Source organism: Vanacampus margaritifer, chromosome 16 (genome assembly GCF_051991255.1).
Source record: "Vanacampus margaritifer isolate UIUO_Vmar chromosome 16, RoL_Vmar_1.0, whole genome shotgun sequence".
Taxonomy (NCBI): Eukaryota; Metazoa; Chordata; class Actinopteri; order Syngnathiformes; family Syngnathidae; genus Vanacampus; species Vanacampus margaritifer.
Window position 1 is genome coordinate 13,694,309 of NC_135447.1, and position 23,324 is coordinate 13,717,632.

A 23,324-nucleotide genomic window follows, 5' to 3' on the forward strand; every position below is an offset into this window, starting at 1 on the left:
ACAGTACTTTTATATAAACAGAACAGACACACGTTTCCAATACGTTCAAGAATACGTTTAAAATATACTATAGAATAATAATTTCATTCCAGTTAACGGGGAAAATTGACTGTTCTCTAGTTATTGCTATTTTCATCAACTGTGTGTATGCAGCTCAGTGGATTCATCATTCTGCTATAACGGTCTCAACGTGAACCGCACCATTGCCATCAGAGGACGACCCAATCAGGCTGCAGAGAAGTAATAGGCCACTCCCCCATAAAGATGGCCGTTTCCCTGGCATCACCTTTTGTATGTGTGTAACCATGACAACATTTGTGTGTTCTAGGCTTATCGTCAACCTGCTGTGCAATGACACAACTGTGCTGCACTGAGGACTGACTTTGCAAACAGAATGATCACGCTGAACTCTACTGCTTCGTGGGGCCGACAGTTACAAAAGGTCTTTCCTGAATAAAGCCCCTTCCCTTTCGGACCCTGATTCAACTTTGAGGTGACATGAATCACGTCATTGTACACACGCCTCTCTCAAAATAATGAATATCTACTATACAGTAATCCACCTCTATTACAGGTTCATTTTTTTGTGCAGTTTTCATTTTCTGCCGGATTATTTTGGGTGTAATGCTACTGTTGACCGTTAGATGGCATATATTTAAATACAAGTATTCAATAAAATGAATTAGTCTAGAAAAGCCTAGTTTTTGAGATATTTATTTTTATTTTATTTTTAAATTGTTCTATGAAAAGAAGTATACCAGAAAAGCCAAGTTTTTGATTTTTTTTTTTTTTTAAATAAAATGAAGTATTCCACAAAGGCTCAGTTTTTGATGATTAGGGTCTGTCAAATACTCTTTAGTCCTGCTTTTTACACCTACAAAAGCAACGGCTGTTGGTTCATTTCATAATGTACATCTTTGGGCTTTCCAGATTGTCATCCAGTGTGACGCTGACACCTTCTACGTGACCTTCAACGACACCCACAAATGCATTACAAATATCAAGTTCACAACTTGAAATGCATCAAGCACCTGGAGGTGTGGGGCAAAGTGTCACTGACTAGCATCAAGCTGATGTGACGTCATCGATGGCCAAATCAACCGCATGTCATCGTTAATTTCTAATATTATTTTGCTAACTTCTAAATAATTATGATTATTTTACCACTGTTGTTGTACACTGTTTAGAAACCTACAAAAAAATATATAAAATACAATAAAAAGATCCCAGCATGCACCACAATGTTATTGATTTCCATTGCAGCATGGGAGTTCACAATTTGAAAGGGTTATAATATCAGTTGGCCTGTTATCCACATTCTATTCCAGGATTTTTCGCTGTTGGTGTAAATAAAATACAAAATAAATTTACTCGGGTTCTCTGTTCTACTAAAATTCTGGCTAATGCTATTGCTATTGATGACCTGTGTGTGACATGAGCATGTCCTTAATGCCGACTGGCACCCTGGAAATGACTAAAAAGTGACCCTAAAATGGCCGCTCCAACAAAATGGCCGACTTGCTGTATCTTCAGAAGCCTCTATGGCGCTACCCCGTGCCCACATGTGAAACTGCACCATCACACAAAATGTTATATGGCCAATGGATTGCAGCACAGGGCTCCAGATGCCACAAGAAGATTCCAGACCACTGGGGAAAGTGTTCGAATTATCATTTGGTGAAATTTAATGAATTTTCCTTTACCAGGAAGTCCTTAAGCAGAAAAGCACTCCCGTCGTTGTCGCTTGTCAGCTGCCTGCGCAACTCCCTGTTCTCCTCCCCCAGAGTCCGATTTTTTTGGAAGATTTCCGAGTTCTCCTCCAAGACGGCCAGATACTGTGTCAAGGCAATCTCGGCAGCGTCCCAGACTCTGAGCTTCTCCTCTGGGATGATGTTGGCCATACTCTCCCAAAAGGCTTTATCGGCATCAGAGTCCCACTCCAGGTAATGGCGCAATTCCGAGCTCTTCATGCAGTGCACACGGTAGCTGACGAAGCTCAAAAATGCAGGAAGGATGTTGTTGGGATGGATGAGTTCCGCAGTCCCGCCAACCGGGTCTTCGTCGGCTTGGGCCGCCTGCACTCGGTGCTGCTCCTCGTACTTAAGGAGGAACGCTGCCAGCCTGTTGAGGTCGTCGTCGTAGAAGTCAAATGCGTTGAGGAGGCCTAGGAGCTTCTCGGCCGTACGGCGCTCGTTGTGCAAGAAGCTGAGGTGCTCGCTGTTCTCCATCAAGAATCCCAGCTCATCACACAACAGCCCCAGCAACGCCACCATGGTTTTGGAGTCCACCTCGGCCACGCTCTCAGCATACACCTGCGCCGCCATCTCGAACTTGTCCTGCGGCTGTATAGGGTAGCAGCGCTCCGTGGCGGCAACAGGATGCTCCCACGTCAGGCCCAGGTGGGCGCAGAGGTGCGAGTCTGCCGCCAGCGCACTCTCAGCCAGCAGCTTCACCTCGGCCACTAGCATGCGCGACATCTCCACGAAGGTCTGTGTGTCAGACAGGGCGAAGTGCTTCATCTTTTTCTGGATGCGCTTGTGCTGTGCCATGCTGTGGCGGATGTCATCCAGCAGATATTGCTCGCGCCGGTGGAAGTTCTCCTCCTCCATCTGGATCGACTTCATAATGTCGCTCAGCTGCACCTTGAGCGTGTTGACGCGCTTGCGCAGCAGGTAGATGACCTCGGGCTTCTCGTCGCAGCTCAGCTTGCGGGCCTCAAGCACGTTGCGCTTGCCCTTAATCTCTTCCTGCTCTCGCTCCAGCTCCATCAGCTTCATGTCGATGGAGCGCTTGGATGTGTTGCACTCCTCCTGCGCCAGCTCCAGCTTGGGCATGGCATTCTCATACTCCTCCATGGCCAGCTTCCTCTGGGTCAGCCATTCTTTGCGGCGGGCCCGGAGCTCCGCCTGGTAGCCCTCCCACTCACGCAGGCTCTGCGTCAAGAAGACGTCGTGTGGGCTCTGGATGTGCGCCAGCTCCTTGTTTGCCATGGTCTTGCGCCTCACTTTGTTCATGCGCTCAATCATCAGGTCCAGAGCCTCTGTCTGCTTGCGTAGATCGATGGAGTGGCGCTCGTCGCCATCCATCCAATTCTTTTGCAGCTGGGCGATGAGGTCCATTTTGTGGTTCATCATCTCTGAGCACAGCCCCTGCTGACCTTTCAGGGCATCCAAGAGGTCCGGCAGCGTGGCTTTGGTGTCGGCCTGAGCCCAGCCCTCCTTGATCTCCTCCAGCTTCTTCTTGCTGAATTCCTTGGAGTTATCCAAGCGCTCCATGCGCAGCCGCAGGGCCTCCTCGAACTTGGTCCGCCGCAGCGACTGCTTGGCGTCGGCCGCCGTCTCAAGGTCGGTGAAAAAGGAGAGCAGCTCGCAATGCAGGCGGATGACTCGCTGAGCTGTCATGGGTTCTTCAACCTTGACTGCTTGGGGGTCCTCATGGACCTCCGGCCTGGACACGTTACTTTCCTGGCTCTGCATCTCTTCCAAACTTGGTGGTCAAGTCGTTATTCTTACAAGTGGAACAATGCACAATTTCCAGTCTGTTTGAACACCAACTAAAGTCAAAGATGCATCATACTCTATGATTTGATGATGTGCAATTACATCGCAATCTGTGGTTGGATGATGTCATCACGTCTTCATTGCAAACATCATGCCATACATGTTTTCCGGGTTTGGCCATGTGACGTAGGCATGTTGGCAATGAGAGCGTGAGGGAGCTTTGACGTCAATTTCAGTCGACAGCATGTAGCAGCCCAGGACAAAGTAGCAGTGCCCTGCGGTTTATAAAAATAGATGGTATAATCTGCTTAATCCTTACTCCGGCGATTGTGATATTAATCAGAATACCGTTGTTCGACAAATTGGGGCCCGGGGCACATACAACATTACTGCAAAGAAATGTTCCACTTTAGCTAAAACGGAGTGTGACAAATTGATGTCAAGTTGTGCTGTTGTTATTTATCCATCTTGTATTTTGAGGGAAGAATGTCAGACGCCAGGTAACTGTTTGAAATTGTGATAAAAGTGCATTATGTCTCCTTTGTAACTTCCTCAACCATTTTGTAGAGGGCTATGTAGTTTGGGCGTCTTTGATTTATAGTGACAATTTGACATGTTTCCAAACAACGAATTGCCAATCGCCCTTTGCTTTAAAATGTAACGACTGTCGTTTTCCAACATTTTGTGGCCTGACTCGTCACGTCAGGAGCGCTCGATTTGCGAGACGCGCACTGCGGATGGGCGGAGTCAGTCTAGCAGAGAGCACCCATGATGCGTTCGCTGACTTAAAACTACGGCTAAACAGACACATAACAACACAGAAGAATGAGACGTTGTGCTGTCGTATTTGTCTCCACTCACCACCGTCAGTTGTTTTTCAGCGGTCTATCCCGGGGAGAGTAGCCTTTCCCCGGTGAGGTTACGACTAGCTCGGCGTTGCCGGCGGCGGGCGGGCGAGCTAGCATCGGAGATAGGCTAGGCAAGGCTAGATAGTTGCCTTTCGGCTACTAGCGATTCCAAGAAGCTCCCCGCCACCATTGCCTGCCGGGGAAAATGGTAAGTGTCAATTAATTTATCCCACGGCTGTTATATTGTGACAATAGTTGAAATAGGAGTTGGTTTTTTTGAGCAGTTGACAAAGGGCCAGACAAAGCTAAGCGTTAGCGTAGCACACAAGGTGGACAGTACGCCTCTTAACTACAACAAACACTTAACAATGTGCACCTAATAGTGTAGTTTAAAAAAAAAAAATAAGACACAGACACGCACAATTACACACTTAAGCATGCCCACAGTGCTTTTAAGAACACCGTATTGAGAAACTGAAGGTGGATTGTACAAAACTGAATGGTGAGCCCCCCCCGCATATTCACTATTCGTTACTCGCGAATTCTATTGCACGAACATCAGGGCATTTGGGATTTTCCACACCGTAAACGCTTCCTTTAGAAGGCTAAACCAAAGTATTGTATTGCTTTTGTCTGTGACTAGCATACAAATCAGGCAGACGTCATCATATTTTGAAATCCAAACAATCCTCACGCAACAAAATACAGCGATCCAATGTCCAATGCTTTTTTCAATGGCCGTTTCTCAATATCAAGAACACAGCGTAGGTTCTTGTGACGCACCGTGTCGGGTCTTGTTAAGACAGGTCTCAAGAACATACTTACCAAGCACGCATATCTCGCTGTCGTATTTCCGTAATTCATCGCAGTTTTATTATAAGACTAACTTTCAATCAATTTGTACTACTATGTTGATGTTTCAAAATGTGTTTGTACAACATACATTGGTTAAAAACCTTACTTACGTCTTTGTGATTTTTGTGAGACGTCATCAGTGGCGGCCCAAGTACTGTTCCAATCGGAAGTATGCATAAGACAAGACCACACGGATTTCCTGGATGTCATTCTTTTTTGCTATCTTAAACCAATGATCCATCGGTTGTTGCTTGGTGAAGGCTTGGCTGGGAAAATATCCCAATATGCATTTCGTACTTCAAGGAACGAATATCAGCGGAGGAGCATTTCCGGCAGAATAGGCACTGCATGTCCATTGCTGTCCCCCACCAGCATCACGTTTGGAAGCATTCGTCCCCTTTTATGAGCGTAAATAATTGGAAATATTTAACGTGTAAAGTAAAACTAAATCTATATTAAATCTAGTCCTTTTTTTTTTTACAAAACTTAGTTTAACAACTGCAATTTACAATATTATATACATTTATAAATTAATTTATATTAATTGTGATTTACAATATGTTCAAAGATAAACCCCCCAATATAATCCTAAATTGGATAAATCCCATGTATAATTTCTAATGATACTTCATCATATAATCAACTTTGTAAGAGTTTGGAAATGTTTAACCCTAATTATTAGTATTTGCAAAATGTTTTTTAGCGAAATAAGTTATTGAACATGATTGTGGGCTGATGTTGTATAGAAGTAGGTGTAAGTAAGATGATGTCTGTTTTTTTGTTTTTTCCCAATGTAGTGATTTTGGAGATGTGACCAATTTGTTTGCTGTGTAGGTGTACCTGTTGAACCCTCTGGAGAACCTGAGAAGCTACATCAACAACCGCCCGCCACTGGTCATTTTTATGATCAGTGTCAGTGCTGTGGCCATCGCCTTCCTCACTATTGGCTACTTCTTCAAGATCAAGGAGATCAAGTCTCCAGAGTTGACCGAGGTGAGTCAGTTTCTGTCATGGGAGAAGTGACGGTTCTCATGATTTGCTGCCAAGAGGAGCAAGAGCATTAATTGTATGATGTGTGCCATGAAGCATATATTTTTCTTTCCGCAGGACTGGAACACGTTCCTTCTACGCTACAACGAGCTAGACTTCTGTGTGTCGGAGAACGAGACCATCAAGCATGGTCTCAATGAGTCTATCACGCCTGAGAGCTTGGCAGCGACCAGCGGGCAGGCACGGCCCAGCACGCTGGCGCCGCTGTTCTCGGAGGACTCGGGCTCCATCAACATCTCAGTGCCCATCACGCTCACCCTGGACCCCCAGCGGCCCTTCGGCGGCTATTCTCGCAACATTACTCACCTGTATGCCACTATCCTGGGACAGCAGGTTGGCCTTTCTGGTGAGAGAGATAAACAGAGAGACCATTGTTTTTGTTTTGCTTTCCCCCCACAGCAGCCATCTTGAGTTGGTAGGGTAGTTCCATCTTCTATGAGTTCGCCATTAATATGCGTTTCAGGCCGGGAATCCCACGAAGAGATCAACATCACGTTCACGCTACCCGTGTCCTGGAGCGCTGACGACTGCATCCTGCACGGCCACTGCGAGCAGGTGGTGTTCAGCACGTGCATGACCATCACGGCAGCAAGCAACATCTTTCCAGTCACAGTGTAAGATTCCCCAGCTATTAAAAAAACAAAACAAATGTATTAAGTAAACTTTTTAATAGAAAAATAAATGCAGAGTGTAAAGAGCGTGGAGTATGGCTACTTGAAGTTAGTGCAACAATACACTTGCTTTACATCCATGCAAAATCTGTATTTTCTTTCATCTAAAATGTATATGTGACTGGCAAAAGGGTCCTCATGTGCCCAAAAAATCTAAATTTATATATATATATATATATATATATATATATATATATATATATATATATATATATATATATATATATATATATATATATATATATATTTTTTTTTTTTTTGAGAAAAAAGGAGGGTAAAGTTTTGGTACTTGTATCTTTCAAATATCCATAGCAACCAGTTCCTTAGGAAAAAGATATGAACCTGAAATTTTCAGAAACTGTAAAAAAAAAAAAAGGAAATAAAAAAAGAAGTGGAAAGTCCATTCCAATCGCAGCTAAGGTCATCGTCCGAGATTTGAACTCTTTAAAAGTTTTGGAAGTTTGACCTCTCCACAGATAATATCAGCCTCAACTTTGAATATCACATTAAGCTTACAATTCATCTTCTGAGGCATCCGCCGAAGTTTGGTTATTTTATTGTTGCTCCTTGTGGTATTTTCTTGCTTAAATTAGGTCATATTACCGCAGTGGGAAATTTGATTTAATAATTTTATGTAAATTAAAAGATTATTTGCCATTTGATGTGATAAGTGTTTTATTGATAACTTATCATGGATGTTATATCTCAAATGCTTTTTGTCACATGAAGAAAACAAAAATGTTGTGATGGTTTAACAGTTTTTGTTTGTTTTTGTTTTTGTTTTGTTTTGGGGTGGTTCCACCCCAAGTAATACACATGGGACACTACACTATAGTATTTACAAGTCAACATGGCCTGTGTACATTTTGGGGCGGGGTGTCGTGGTGACTCTTAAGGACCATCGCGATCATTTTTCATCTTTAAGTTTCATATTTCATAGCTCATTTTTATGTTCAAGTCATCCCACTTAAAAGAGCATCAAGTGAAACTGTGTAGTGATTTTTGAGACTCAGGCAGACCGTTCATTTGTGACGCATCGCTGGAATTTGGGTTTTTAAACAGCTGCCCAAGACGCGGCGCTAGCTAGTAGCTAGGCTAAAAACACTTCCATAGTTAAGATGCATACTGTCTAATAATTGCTTATTTTCATACACTTCATACACAATTTTGACTTTTGAGCTGCAGGTAAATAGAATTACAGACCTTAATGTCCAACTGTCTAATATTGTCCACATGTCCACATTAATCCTCGGGACATGTGAACCATTTTGCCGGACCGAGTCGCATATTAACATACATATTGTACATGGCTACAATAGAGATAAATGATGGTAATGTTAGCACGTCATCACTTACATCTTCTGTATTTTCTGCCATCGAAAATATATGTAGAAAATAAATACGTATTTTATAAATTACAATGAAAGCTAGTGAAGTCAGCATTATCTGTATTTTCTGCTGTCTAAAATGTATACATCGTAAAATGTATACGTACTAAAATGTTTCAATACAGTGAGGTTCCCCATCAAAACATTCACATCCAATGCTATGGACAAAATGTTTTTTTTTTTTGTTTTCACAGGCAACCACCACACTGCACGCCAGAGACGTACACAAATGCCACTTCCTGGTATAGGGTGTTCACCACCGTGCGGGACTCGGACACCAAGTACAGCCAGGACTACAACCCCTTCTGGTGCTACAAGGGCGCCGTGGGCAAGGTGTACCACGCCCTCAACCCCAAGCTCACCGTCATCGTGCCCGACGTGAGTTAACGAGAGATTAAGAAGATTGTTATTTTGTTTTTTGTGTTGTGGTGCCGTAGCAAATCAGAAAGGTGAAAGTCGAATGAAATTTTCTGTGATATAATGTAATGTATTCTTTTAATCAATTTATATATATTTTAAGCAACTTATCATGTACATACTTTTTAATTAAGTCAAGTGTATTGAATTAATGCATTCATATTTATTAAATAAATTAATGTTTAAATTATTCATGAAATTGTTAGTTAAATGCATTTTGAATTTATTGATGAACAGTTTTTAAACCTCAAGTTCTATTACACAATGATTAACATATTTTGCTTGTACACTTGTGTGATAGTGAAATGCTAATGATATGAGACGACAGGTTGATATACTGCATGACCACTGAGTTAACTAAGCACTTTTCTTTGACCAGGATGACCGCTCCCTCATCAACCTGCACCTGATGCACACCAGCTACTTCCTGTTCGTCATGGTCATCACCATGTTTTGCTATGCCGTCATCAAGGGCAGGCCCGGCAAAGTACGGCAAAACAGCCCTGATTTCTTCCCTGAGAAGGTAGGTTCCAAAAATAGAGAGGACTGTCACAATTGCATTTTGTGATCAAACATTGCACCAGGTCAAATAGACTCATGAATATCCCTGGTAGAGCGAGGAAACAAACATTATGGTGGGAAAAAACATTTATTGTTAGTAATTATGTCCCTACACTTTTCAGTTCCTTCCAGAGACTTTTGACATTTCTCTGTATGTGCTGTTGTTTTGGTTGGCATCAACTACGGCTGTATAATATTGGACAAATGTGATAAGGCATATAGGTGTTGAATATTGCAATACTGATATTATTACGATGGTTAACATGCACCTAAAAAAATTGACCTTTTTATATAAAATTATTTATAAGATTGACCTATTTTAAAGAATTGAAAATGGACATCTAATTCTAACGAGGCCTGAGGGTTAATGATGTTTTATTTATTTATTGCTCTTGGTGAGAAATGAGCAAGCAGAAGGTTTAGTCACATGTAAACTGGTTAACTTTCTGGACTTGAACTGGTGTTCATGTCTTGTAGGTGGCACTGTCAGAAGGCTAAGAGGGTACGAGAAGACCCCATAAGGTAATGTGACAACATTAAAAGAGAAAGAGAAAAAAATAATAAAAACACCCAGAGACGACTCACCGTGTTGCCAGGTGGACTCTCAAGAATAATTTCGAAACTTTCCTCGCAATGATGTTGGGATGGTCCAACCAAAGATACAAGTGCCTGTTCTCTGTGGTGTAAATATGACGTGTTGAGGAACTTTTGTTCCCCCGCCCCCTCTTTGGGTTTTATGTTTTTTTTTTGGGTGGGGCTGCGTATGTGTGGATTATTGTTGATTTGCCTCTGGAGTCCTCCGGTGCCATATCAGGGCAATGCAGTACAATGTGCAAGCGGCATACCGCTTCAAAGATAAAGTTTGTCCGAATCACACACTTGCGAAGTCTACAAAGGCAAAAGAGAACCGCCTTGGGACATGACAGAGCACTTTTCCCAGGACCAGGTATATTTCTCAAGCCACGGCTAAATTGTTAGCGTCTGATTCGTCCCTGTTAGTTCGTCCATGTTTTAACATGTTCAAGGATGTTCCAAAACAATTAGTCACTGTCATTAAGAAAGACATTTTGCAATTTTTCCCTGTACCGTACCAGACCAGACCTTGCAGCAAAATTGTAGTGAGACTTCATTTAATGCTACAGAAATTACCATCAGAGCCACAGCTAAATTGAAGTAAGTTAACACGCGAACAATTACAAGTTTCTTGTGAAGTTGTAGTCATATGTTACTAGATAGAATGGAAACCCTGGTGAAAGCATGCCTTTGTGTAAGGTTGAATTGTTAGCATCACATTTTTTGCTTGGTAGTTGTAAACCAGGTGTAAACCAGGAAGTAACACGCTATCTAAAAAACTTTACGACCCTAACGCAAATTTGTGACGTTATTTAAGTCGTGAACCGGTAGCTAGTACGCTAACAAACTTTATGACTTGAGCGCTAATTTATGACAGCTTACATTAGCCGCGAACCAGGGAGTAGCACTCTCATAAACGGTTTGACCTGAATGCGCTTTATTGACATCTTATGTTAGCCCCGAACTAGGAAGTAGCATTCTAATGAAACGCCACCATCCGATAAACATTACTGAGAATACTGATTATCGGTAATATTCAAGTTACATTACATCACTAGGATGGAAACATCCGCCTAGGCTAAAGTTAGCGTTAGCATCACATTTTCTTTTCCGTGAAAATTTTAGTTAGCATGTTGCTTTCTGATTAACATTACAAATGTGTGAATGGTGGTGTTTAACTTATGGTTGAATGCGCATTTGTGACATTTTACTTTAGTCATGAACCCGAAAGTAGGTGCACCATTTGTTAGCAAGCTTGTTACATTCTGCTTCATAGTCCCTCGAAGACCTTAGGAGCGTTTGTTAGCTAGCGTGCAAAAACGGCACGCGCTCGCTTAGGTGTAATTGTTAGCATCACAATGTTTATTTTTATTTTTATTATTATTATTATTATTTTGGGTAGCATGCTACTTCCTTATCCATGGCTAAGTCAGGAATGTGTGGACTGTGGCGTTCACGTTGTAGAAACTCAAAATGCGAAACTTCTTCCATAGCCTGAGTTGGTTATTAAAACAAAAACATAATTGCTCTTTTTTTCCCTCATTTTTCTTTTTTCGAAAAATTTATTTCGTAAAAACGATCAGACTGTGTTCATGCACGTTTAAAAATATGTTTTTTTGTTTTGTTTTTTTCTTTTGTAATATATCAGAAAATGTCAAATGATCGTTCTGTGTTAACATATGCTACTGAGCACTTCAGTGTGTGACAGAGGTGCGTAATGAATACCGGTACTAATTATTTTCAATTAGCATTACGTTACTAGAATGAAAACTTTCCCTTTTTCTAAATTGTTAGCCTTTCGTTTTTCCCCTTTCATTTGTCAGTTACTATCCTATTTCCTGAAATAAATGTGCAGATTGTGGCATTTGACTCGTAGCGAGTGAAAAAGTGAAACTATATAGAAAGAGTTCTGACTTAGCCTGAGCGAGCTTTAAAAAGTTCCAAATGTTTTTATTTGGCCCAAATTTTTTCTCCTATTTTTGTCTTTTAAAGGTCTTGTAAAAATGATTGGTCATTGTTCATGTGCAAGATACTTAGCACGTTAGCCTGTTAGCGGAATGTGAAGATGTCGCCGTTTGTCATTTCAGCAATTCTTTTTTTCTTATGTGCGTTGATTTTGACACAAAAAGATGAACTTGCCTTACCTGCGACGGATGACGTTTGCATCTTCGTCGTTGTTTTCTTGTGAAATCCATGTATAAATATTCATATCAATCCTCCTTAAATTATTTCATGTTTTGAGTTACTTCTGTTGTTTGGATACTTAGCGCACCTTGTAGATTTCTTGCACATTTTTACCTGATTTTGACTTATTTTTTATTTTTTTGTCATTATATTCCTGCACCCAAAAAATATTTGTATAATTATATTTATGATTAAAGTAATTTATTTTTGTCTATTATGACGCGTGCGAAAGGAACAAGTGTTTGACGCAATTCTCTCAAATAAACATTTGACAATCATTTATCATAACCGCTGAATTTATAATTTGTTGATTTTTTTTCATGTGAAAACCTACCGAAATCTGCCTTTTCCACATTTTCTTACCTCTTCTTTGACTGACTTCCATATAAGGTACCTGATGAATGTAACACCGCCCCCCACAACCCAAACCTGCAATACAACATCATAACAATATTTATTTATCTTATTAAATTACTGTATTGGCACAAATAGTGGTCCGGGGAGTTTATTGACTCAGTTGCAGATGCTTATTATGTACATATTACAATTAATATCAAAGTGGACTTGAATAAAAAATAAATACCACCATCATGGTGGAAATGCATGAGTTATTTTTACTATTGATTTGACCTCAGTCATTAAAAAAAAAAAAAAAACTTAAATTCAATGAATTAAATAATTTAATTTCTTCTTTAGACTTAGTAATTGTAGGTTTAAAAATAATTAATGTATTTTGAAATCAACTTAACAGTTTCTCAAATTGTATTACATTATTTTTTATTTTTTTAACATTTAATTAAGAATGTAGTAGTTTTGTCATTGCTTATATTCAATATTTTATATTGAGTTTTTTTTTAATGAATTTGCTTTAGTTGGTCTTTCAAACTATTGAATTTCATAATTTGTTGTTTGCTAAGATATAACTTGTTTTAGTGAATTATAATAATTTAGCAAAGTAATTCAATTGATTTTGCAAAATAAATTTTTTTTTGTTGCAAAATTAACTAAAATTACATCATTTTAATTTTTTTTTTGCGCATTAAAAAATTTGTTATGTTTTTTATATATATATATATATATATATATATATATATATATATTTGTATTTATTTGTATTTATTTATTTATTTAATTATTTGAGTAATCTGTAGGTCCCCAGATGTCCACCACTTTGTAGATCGACTGCAAATGAGTGTCTACTGGGGGGGAAAAAAAGAGTAATTTAACAGTCAAACTTAGTGCTGCAGTTTTGGTTAGCAACTGCATTCCAACAAGCTCAGTTAACACTTGCATCTGTCAATGTGAGCCCCCTCCACCCCCGCCCCTTCTGCTGATTTGAATTATTTTAAGATGGCGCACCTGGCGACTATTTGTGGCGTGGCATCTATTAAGGGAAATACGGTAATTTGTCATTTTCTTTGTTTCATATTACAAGCATTGTTATATCCAACGTAAACCTGTGTAATGCGTTTTTCTTGAGATGATCATGTGTATATTCATAATCAAGCATTCGTCCGTTGCTTCTGTGTCAACTACAAATGGCCTTAAAACAAGTGTGCAACCAAAAAAACAAAACAAAAGCCACACCCTTCTATAAAGGCTTTGTACTCATCTCTACTCACCGCTCACTTTTATTTGTCACGTGCGCAGAGCTTGCAGGCGAGTAGGAAGCCAAGTGTGTGCCTTCTGCACTAATTCAGCTGCATCCCCCCATGTATATATGTGACAGTAGTACTTATATGAACATATAGAGTGAGTGACGGGTTAATAATGTGCATATGAACTGCTGTAAATGAATTCAAAGTGAATTAAACTGTCTAAATCATCCTGATGCCTTGATTTCTTCCAACAGATGAAGAAAAATGACATTTTGTCATGCATTGCCTTCAATTTCATCAACAGGTGGTCATATTTCAATCCATTGAGGAACTAGTTCATGTACAGGTGACCCTAAAGCACTCTTATGACACCGTCATCACCAGGTGACATCAACATTTTTCACTGTAATGTCGTCAGTATCAAACATAAATTTCAACAGCAGTTTTGTTCCACCCTTGCAGAAATTTTGTCTACTGGTGGTCCTAAATGAATCCCTCTCATAAACATGTCATCAACACGTACACTCAATAAATATTTCTATATTAGATGACCTTAAATCAATTAATTTCCTTCATGTGTTCCTTAATCCCTCTAAAAGGAATCTCATGAACCTAAACCAATCACTCTTGTGACTGGTTTAATCAACAAGTCACCCTAAATCAATCACTCTCACAACAATCTCATCAACAGGTGACCTTAAATGTACCAGTGTTGTTTTAACCCTAAGTGACCCTGTAAATCAATCCCAGTCAATTTATCAACCGATAACCCCAAATCATCTACAGTTGATCCTTAACCTCACTAACGGAAATTTCATCAACAACCATAAATCAATCGCTCTCACAACACATCAATCCCATCATCATGTGACCTTAAACCAATCACTCTTGTGTCAAGTTTCATCCAGCGGTGGCCCTCAATTAGTTTATTTCTGCAATACAGATTTTTTTTTCTTGCATCGATTCCATCTGCAGGTGACCTTAAACCTCTCTTGAAAAATTTGAAGCTCTTAAAAAATGTTCTGTTAATTGCCACATTTGCTTAAATTTCTTCAAAAATATCTTTCAAGGTAATTATTGGCGCAGTTTATGGTGTGTTTTCACCACCAGGGGCCACTGTTGACCTTTCAAGGATGTTAGCTTTCTCTTGTTTATCGCCCTCAAATTTTTGGAAGCTCTGAAGAGCAGTTATTTTCTTGACAAGATAAAATCCCTAAAACCACTTCAGATGCACTCAAAAGCACTGCTAACATTCAATACGTCAGAACTTGTCACCTGTTGCAGCAGTTAGGACATTTTCAGCTCCGTTATGTGTTGACATCTTGTGATTTGTTTGAGAAGACTGGGCAAAGGTTCACTTGAAGATAACCTCATGTGCCGCCGATGCTGTCCAGTGGATGCTTAGACTCCGCTTGTAAATGAATTCATTTGTATTCTGATGTTTAACATGGTTCATGCTAAATGCTAATAATGTAGTGTGATTTTGCAGTTGCCACCAGATGGTGTTGCAGCATTTGAGACTAAATGTTGTAACCTGTCAATAACACGTTCAAGCAATAAGGAAAGTCAATATATTAAAATACAATTTAAGAACCAATTTAATAAAAGTTGCATCTCCATTACTGCTTGATAAATCCCTGTTACAGGAGTTTCATCCATAGGTGACCATAAAGCCACCCTCATGACAATTCCACAGTGACTTCAAATAAACACAGACGTCTCTAAATCACTCACGGCAGTTTCATTCACAGGTGACCATAAATCAATTCTTTTTTCCACAATAAAATTGATGAGTAACCCTAAACCAACGATTCTTGTGATGGCATCCACAAATGACTCTAAATAAGCACAGGTGTAACAAATACTGATTTCAATCGGAAAATTGCTCTTGATTTGGCGAACCGAATCAAATTGTTACATTTTAAAATTGTAACGCGCATCCTGTACCCATGAATCGTCTTTTATAAAAGTGTGTACACCAGAGATAAATCAGTTTGCCGCTGCTGCTGATTTTTTTCTTTGAATTTGATTAATTTATTAGTTTGGACTTTTTCGAGCTTTTACATGTTGCATATTTATAATAACAGAGTCAGACACTTTTTACTCCCCCACCCGATTAACCGCCCAGCAACCACCCGACTTCCACATGTGCAGGAATTTTGAGTCACTATTTGTTGTGTATTCATGTGGCTGTTTGTTGAGCCCCCCCCCCCCCCCCCCCCCTTCAAATCCTTTCTGTGCTCCCTTACAGGAGCATCGTTTGGGCCTGTACCCCCATTGTTTTTCCGTTTTCATCTCAGAAACTGGCGCACCGCTTTTGGCGACCATCAGCCTTCCCGTTCTGTCTCCCTCTGTTATCTTTTTTATTCTCTTGAACAGGTTGTAACTCCATTTTTTTTTGCACCTTGTGTGGTACAATGACAAAGCAGCACTGATTCTGATAACCATGATAAAAGCTACAGCTGTACAATATCGAATCAAATCGTGATCACGCTGAATGGAAACCAAATCACATTGTTACATGTTAAAATCATTAAATCCTTGAACTGTATTATACCGCGTGTATCGAATCGAATCGTCTTTTTTGCTGAGATGTACACCCCGCAGGTGACCATAAATTCCTCACGGCAGTTTCATCCACAGGTGACCTTAAATCTCCACCATTGGCAGTGCTGCGTGCTTTCTAGGACCTGTTGCATTTCATGTGAACACACACACACAGGCTTGATGTCCAGATGGACGGGGTTAACGTGGGAATTAAGCACGGTGACGCGGCGGTTCCTGTTTACCGTCCGGTTGCTAGGCAGCAACATCAGCTGATCCCCCCAAACCCCCCTCCCTCTCTCGCTCCCGGCTAATCCCTTCGCTCTCTCCTCCTCGGCACACACTCCTGCACTCCTGCCTCCGCTCTGGTGCAGATAGGCGGCCGAGGGTGGAGCGCGGGGGGGTCTCCAAACAGGAGAGCAGGAAAGGACTGAAGGCGGGAGTGGCGGCAATCAAACGGCGGGGGGTGCGAGGCGGCATTGCGTGCGTCCGCCCGAGAGGAGCTTGTCTTTCTTTTTTTTTTTTTGGTCTTTCTTTTTGTTTTTCTTTCCTGTCAGCGCTGCGTTTGGGAGAAGGCTCCTGTCTTGGACCGCATGCATGACACAACGCAAAGGCGAGAAACCCACCATCAGCATCCAGGAGCACATGGCCATTGACGTGTGCCCCGGACCCATCCAGCCCATCAAGCAGATCTCAGACTACTTCCCGCGCTACCCTCGGGGCCTGCCGCCCGTCGGGGCCCCGTGCGCCGCCCTCTCCGCCGCCCCGGCCGCCACCGCCTCAGAAAGTGAGGACAACCCGGACCGGGCGTTCGCCGGAGCCTCGGCTTCCAGGAGAGACGACGAACCCGACGTGGAGGCGTACGACTCGGATGACTCCAGTAAGTGATGCGCAGCCGTTCGTTTTTCTGCCAGTTGCCAGGCATCTCCGAGAGGATTGTTAATTTTTTTTCCCTTTTCCGTCTGTTGTGTATTGTGTGAGTGGCAACTGGCTGCCACACACAGACAACTGTTGCACCCGCTCACCCCATCCTCCACTGCACTCCATCTCCTCAGGAACATGCGTGGCATTTTATCCCAGCGTTTGACTGCATTATTTTTTATTTTTTTGACCGGGTGACTCCAGATTGGCTGTGATGGCATTCACAAATCTTGAGGGCAATTTCATCCACAGGTGACCCTAAATCACTCTCATGGTGTCGGAGCATGCCGCAATGAATCCCTTAGCTAGTGCCCATCCTCCACTCTGCATCACTTCATCTCTTCGGCATGATGTGTGGCTTTTGTTTTGTAAATTTGTGCACATGTGATTATAAATTAGGATTTGTTTTTCAACCCTACCTTTAAAATTCATCAACAGGTGACCCTAAATCAATGACAACTAGTCAAACCTGAAAGTCTTAACTTTAATGAATATAACATAAGTAAAAAAAATAAAATGAAAAAAATCAACAGGTGCCCCTAAATCACATCGAGTCAAAGCATTCTGCTATTAAAATCATCCTCCATCAGCACTCATTCACACAGATTACCCTAAATCATTTGCGCAAATTTTTCATTCATAGGAGTCCCTACATGAATCATTAATTTGCCTATTTTATCAACAGGTGACCCTAAATCAACCAATCAATCAATTTCTCTGAGTCAAGCGTGAATCTCTTAAGTTTATAGGGTATTACAAAAAATCAACAGGTGACACTAAAGCACATGGAGTCAAAGTATTCTGCTATTAAAACCATCCTTAATCAGCAGTCATCCACACAGGTGACCTTAAATCATTTTGTGCGACAGTTTCATTTACAGGTGACCCTAAATCACACTCGGTCCTCGAGGGCCGTAGTCCTGCAGGTTTTGGATGTTTCCCTTCTCCAACATAGCTGATTTATGATCAGCTCATCAGCAAGCTCTACATAAGCTTGGTAACGATCCAGTTGATTAGAATCAGCTGCGTTGCAGCAGGGAAACCTCCAAAACCTGCAGGACGCCGGCCCTTGAGAACAGAGTTTGCCCACCACTGCCCTAAATGAATCACTCGTTTGACTATTTTAGGTGACACTAAATTATTGCAATAAGTAAATGTAAATTTCATTAGCGGGAGACTTTAAATCAGCTACATGCCGTAATTGAAACGTCATCATCCATTTTGTCTACTAGGGATGATTTGTGGCTTTTTATTGGTGCATTTGTGCCATGTCAATGTGCACTTCCTACAGGTGACCCTAAATCAATCCCACTTGCGACAATGTCATCTATAGAGGAAAGAAAAGTTAAATAACAGGTTGCTCAAAATACGCCACTTTTGAGCTACCTGTTAATTAATCACTGGTGTCAATTCTAATCCTCAAATCACTCTCTTGGCTGTTTCAGCCACAGGTGACACTAAATCTATCACTATTGGGGCAATTTTGTCCACTTGTGACCCTTTCATCACAAGATGACCCTAAATCAATCACTTTCTACCAGTGTGGTAGTTAACCTTATTCGGAATGACAGGCCAGTCAAAAACAAAAACAAAACATCAACAGGTGACGCTAAATCACACTAATTGAATCTCCATGTCACACTAAAGCCCCGTCCACACGAAAGCCAGTTTTGATGTATCCTCACAAGTTTCTTACCATTTAGGCGGTTCGTCCACACGATGGCGCGGTTCCGGAGTTTGAAACCGATCACTTTTGAAACCGGGCTCCAGAGTGGAAAGATTTCAAAACGCGCTCAGTAAGCGTCCGCCTGGACACCATATGCAGGATACTCCTCCAGCAATGACGTAATGGTCGCAGCTTGATGACGACGCATTGTCGCAGATTGATGAGGTTTGCGACAATTCTCGCGTAACTGTGCGCAAACTGTCAGTCTGTCAACAATGCCGGATAGCTGTGTCGTAGTCGTTTTGGGCAGCCTTCTTAGCTTTCTTATGCTTTTGCAGCAAACATTTTTTTCTTCTTTATTCCCACGTTCAACAAGCGGTGTTGTACTTGAATCACCCGCCATTGTCATTTCTTCTGTGTTCGTCTTCTTCATGTTGTTTTGATACATGCAAAGCCATGTTTGTTCTGTAAATTGCAATAACGTTAGGGGGGGGGGGCAGTGGGCGTTTGTCTTCTTCGCTGATTCTTCTTCTACGCTTTCCGTTAATTCGCTGTGGCTGCGCTACAGCGCCACTCCAGACTTGGCATATACATTACAGCCGTTAAACGTCCTCAGCGTCTTCTTTTGGACACGCCAAGTCTTGAAATGCTTCCGTGTGTACGAGATTTGTTTGAGGAACAAAGCTGCTTCCGTCTGGATGGGGCCTAAATCAGCCATCATCTCTCAATAATTTAATCTACAGTTGATCCTAAACCACGTTCGTGACAATTTCTTGTTCATGTGGCCCTTAATCCCACTTGTGACAACTCCATTAGCAGGTGGCCCTAAATCAATCACATTTCATTTGACAATTTTTCAACTTTTAGCTTTATTAGGAATGAGGTAAATCCGGCCCAAATTTTTTTTTTTAATCAATCACTCTAGCCACAATTTCATCAGCGGGTGACCCTAAACCGCTCAAATTTCATCCCCAGGTGACTCTAAATCAATCACTTTCATGGTGTCAGACTTCCTTGCAGTTTTTTTTCTTTTCTGCAATGGGAGCTTAATGTGTGACACAAGTCCGTTAATCCCACCGCAGCAGGAGGGGGTGGGGCGCGAGCGCGGGGCATGCAGGGTCTAATCCTGAACTGCCCGAGAGGAGGAGGAGGAGGATGATGATGATGATGATGATGATGATGATGGAGAGCAGGCGGAGGGCCAGGAGGTAAATGTTACTCTGTTATGAGCACTACTCAGCTGCAGTATGACACTCCGCAGTCTCCGTTTTGCTGCATTTTGCCCTCTTGTCTCTTAAAAAATCCACTACTGGAAATAACAAAAAATAAACACGCATGCTAACGTTAGCTTGTACTGTTGCTATGCCTTAGCGTTGCATGCTTGGGCATTGCACTCCACAGTCTCCCTTTTGGCCTCATTCTTCTAATGATAATTTAGCAGTGGTATGACAGTCCACAGTCGCTACTTTGTTGCACTTTATCCTCAGTCTCCTGACGATACATGGCAGTGGTATGACAGTCCATAGTGTCTACTTTGCTCACCTTTGCCCTCAGTCTCCACTTTGCTGCATTTTGCCCTAACATGAACTTAGCCTGTTTCTGTGTGTCTGTGCTCTGGAAGCTGCGGTATGACACTCCGCAGTCCCTAAATTTAAATGCCATCTCTAGGCGAATGAAAATGATTGTGGTTGCAACGAGGTAGCCGTGGCCCACATCATCTGTTGTCGGTCCCATGGGACGTAATCCAGTATGTGTGCCTCTTCTGTGGTGGGGAGTGGTAGTGGCCTCCGTGATCCAAACCCACTTTGGAGGGGCTGTGTGGCAGCTAATCTGCATAAAATCTTAATTTCCCCCCACACGAGACCCATTGTGACTCAACCTTGACTTTCTTAATTGAAGTCCCCCCCCCCCGGTGGAGGTGGGGAGCTAGCAGTTGCCAGCGGGTGGAGGCTATCGTGTCCCCTCCGGGGTGAGGAGAAATAGCGGGCGTGACCCACGAAACAGACGATGCTCTCGTGTTTGGAGGAGATAAGCCTCAAAGACGATTGTTTGTGGCAGGAGAGCAGTGGGGGGTGGGGGTATCTCACTGGTTGAATCCCCTCATAACAACAGCTTACCCTTCATTTGTTAGCAACATCCAGTCAGAGGAAAGTTAGGGCGTACTAGAGGAGTCAAATGAAAGACTGCAGGGTCACTCGTGCAGGAAATTGTCATAGGCAGGATGGATTTAGGGTCACCTTAAGGTCTCGATACGTACACCAATTCGACGTCGTAAAAAAACGTAAACAATGCATATTGATTACTTATAACTAATTACAAACAGTTGAACAGTTGCTATACTTATCAAGTAATGTAGTATAGTTGCTATACTTATCAAATAAGTATAAAGTAAATCTAACCTGCTAAATCCAGTCGCGTCCTCATGTCATGCCATAGCTTGGCTTTCATACCTTTGTCGGCATACCTTTTAACGGTAATATCATACAATGCCGGTCTTTCTTGAACCAAAGAGACAAAGTCATCTTCCTGATCTTCTGGCCAGACAGACATTGTATGTTCAAATGCAGAGGGTACAGCAGGGTGACGATGCGCAAAATGAGCAGGGGGGAAAAAGGTCCAGGCTTTCCATCAGTAATGTTTATCTGCGTTCGTCACTTCCTCTTCTTGCCCCGTGCGCTGATTCACTAGCTAACAGCCAATCACAGTGATCAAATGCCCCTGACGCCGTTTCAACATGATGCATTTGGTGAAAACGTATTCCAACTTAATCCGACTTTACGACAGTAATTTATACACTGATCAGATGGCGCAATGCCGTCGGCCCAACGCTGTCCGACTCCCGACGTCAGATCGGTGTATCTAGGCCTTTAGATGGATTGTGGTGAGAACCATCAATTTTCATAAACCACTTTTTTTTTAATGAAACGGTTTCAGAAATTTTACAAGAGCAAAAACATTTAAAATGGAAAAGAAAACACAGGTTTGAGGAAAAATTTCAAATGCAAAAAGAATAATAAACTAACCAAATAAATGATCATGAAATGTTTAAAACAAAAATGACAAAAAAAGATTCTGAAATATTCAAAAAACAAAAGGAATTTTGCCCTGCACTTAAAAGAAAAGGAAAAATTCAATAAAACATTTTTAGCAAAACTTTCAAAAGCAAAATAAGTCTTTTTTTTGATATACCAAAAATTGCCATTGATCTTTAAAAGAAAAATACAATTTGGGGGAATAAATATAATATTTTCAGTAATCGTCAGCAATTTGAAAAAATAAACAAACCCAAAAAAAATGTTTTTAAAAAATTGTAATGATTTTTTTTTTTTAAACAAACGAAAGGTTGAGCGAGTGATTGATTCCAGGTCACTATTGATGACATTCCGAGTCGTGTGTATGATTAGGATACGCTTCCAATCACCTATTCTAGAAAAATGTAAAAAATATCAAATTTGCCAAGAATGAAAGTTTGCTGGTTTCAGTGAAAGCAGCCATAGGATTGCAATTTTTCTCTGTTATGAGTAATAAAGCGACAACACTTGAAGCATGAAAATCAGCCATGACACAAATGCAGTTTTGTATAAACGGCTCCTTGCAGAATGCTGAGCATAACGCAACATTTTCAATCTCAGTTAACCGACTGCGATGTTCTTGCAAAAACGCAAATATATCTCTAGTAAACAAAAAACAAATACAACAATTGTTTGATCTATTTTATTACATACAATGTTTAAAAAGAAAGCAAAGGGTGATGTGACATTTTCTTTCACAAACAAACCATTTTTGTGGTATTTTCCTTGGGGAATTTTTTTTCAAAGTTCGCCATTAAATTTTGAAAATATATTTTTTTAACTTCAAAAACAGAAACAAATGAGCCCAAAAAATATCATGCTATCTTGACAAAAAATTATTTACTGTAATTTTCAATGATACATTGTCAGAAAATATTCAAAAACAAGCAGCAAGTTCTTGTGAAATGTCCAAAAAAAAAATATTCGTACAATTACAAAACCATCAAAACGATTACAAGCTGCCGTGTGCTGCCTGGTTCTCCTTGATTGCAAAAACGTCTGCCCCACAATACGCTCACACAAACACTCAGTATCACCGTTCTTGTTACCAGTGCATCGGGACAGCGTCCCTTTAAGAGACCACCGAGCCATCTGTTGCTCGTCTCGCACAGAAACCTTCGCATCGATCCGCTCCAAAACATCCCCCGAGCTTCGTAACGCTCCGTGTAAGGAGCAGAATCTTCTGATTACGTGCAAGCTGTCGAGACTGCCGCGGGTGCGCTTTCTCTCGGTTGGGATTGACCTCCAATCCCACCTTTCATCCCTTCTTTCGGCTGAGCGCGTTACGTAATGATAATGCCGGCTATTACACGCATCCATTTGCTACGAGGGGACTTTTCATTTGGCTTCATCCCCGCTTGTGACACTTTTCATATTGCCAAGCGCTCTGCTTGCTACATGATGACGTTTAAAGCCTTAAATACAAAATTCTGCCTTCTTATCAGCTTCAATTACAAAGTGCCACTGAGGGGAACGT

At 41.3% G+C, this 23,324-nt stretch overlaps 3 protein-coding genes across 5 annotated transcripts in view; 2 read left to right on the plus strand and 1 right to left on the minus strand.

Moving 5' to 3' along the window:
• Window positions 1-1,667: 1,667 nt before the first annotated feature.
• LOC144036333 (dynein regulatory complex protein 1-like) lies at window positions 1,668-4,500 on the minus strand. 2 transcript variants are annotated; one of them, XM_077546874.1, is made up of 3 exons: window positions 4,362-4,500; window positions 3,603-3,775; window positions 1,668-3,507 (listed from the first exon to the last, which is right to left on the minus strand). In XM_077546874.1, exon 3 carries the CDS (start codon window positions 3,474-3,476, stop codon window positions 1,671-1,673), a length of 1,806 nt encoding a protein of 601 aa, XP_077403000.1. In that variant the 5' UTR covers window positions 3,477-3,507; window positions 3,603-3,775; window positions 4,362-4,500; the 3' UTR covers window positions 1,668-1,670. The 2 variants fall into 2 exon arrangements, with proteins under 2 accessions (XP_077403000.1, XP_077403001.1); XM_077546875.1 differs by lacking the exon at window positions 3,603-3,775 and having other exon boundaries at window positions 4,362-4,498.
• tmem248 (transmembrane protein 248) lies at window positions 4,409-12,335 on the plus strand. Its single transcript, XM_077546876.1, has 7 exons — window positions 4,409-4,556; window positions 6,038-6,196; window positions 6,311-6,599; window positions 6,717-6,867; window positions 8,507-8,690; window positions 9,109-9,252; window positions 9,768-12,335. The coding sequence occupies exons 1-7, from the start codon at window positions 4,554-4,556 to the stop codon at window positions 9,786-9,788; spliced, it is 951 nt and encodes a 316-aa protein (XP_077403002.1). The 5' UTR covers window positions 4,409-4,553; the 3' UTR covers window positions 9,789-12,335.
• Window positions 12,336-16,320: 3,985 nt separating this feature from the next.
• doc2b (double C2-like domains, beta) overlaps window positions 16,321-23,324 on the plus strand; it is a 67,828-nt gene continuing 60,824 nt past the window's right edge. For both annotated transcript variants that reach the window (XM_077547366.1, XM_077547367.1), the window contains exon 1: window positions 16,321-17,069. In XM_077547366.1, coding sequence (XP_077403492.1) covers window positions 16,787-17,069 — 283 coding nt within the window. In that variant the 5' untranslated portion in view covers window positions 16,321-16,786. The remainder of the gene's footprint in view (window positions 17,070-23,324) is intronic.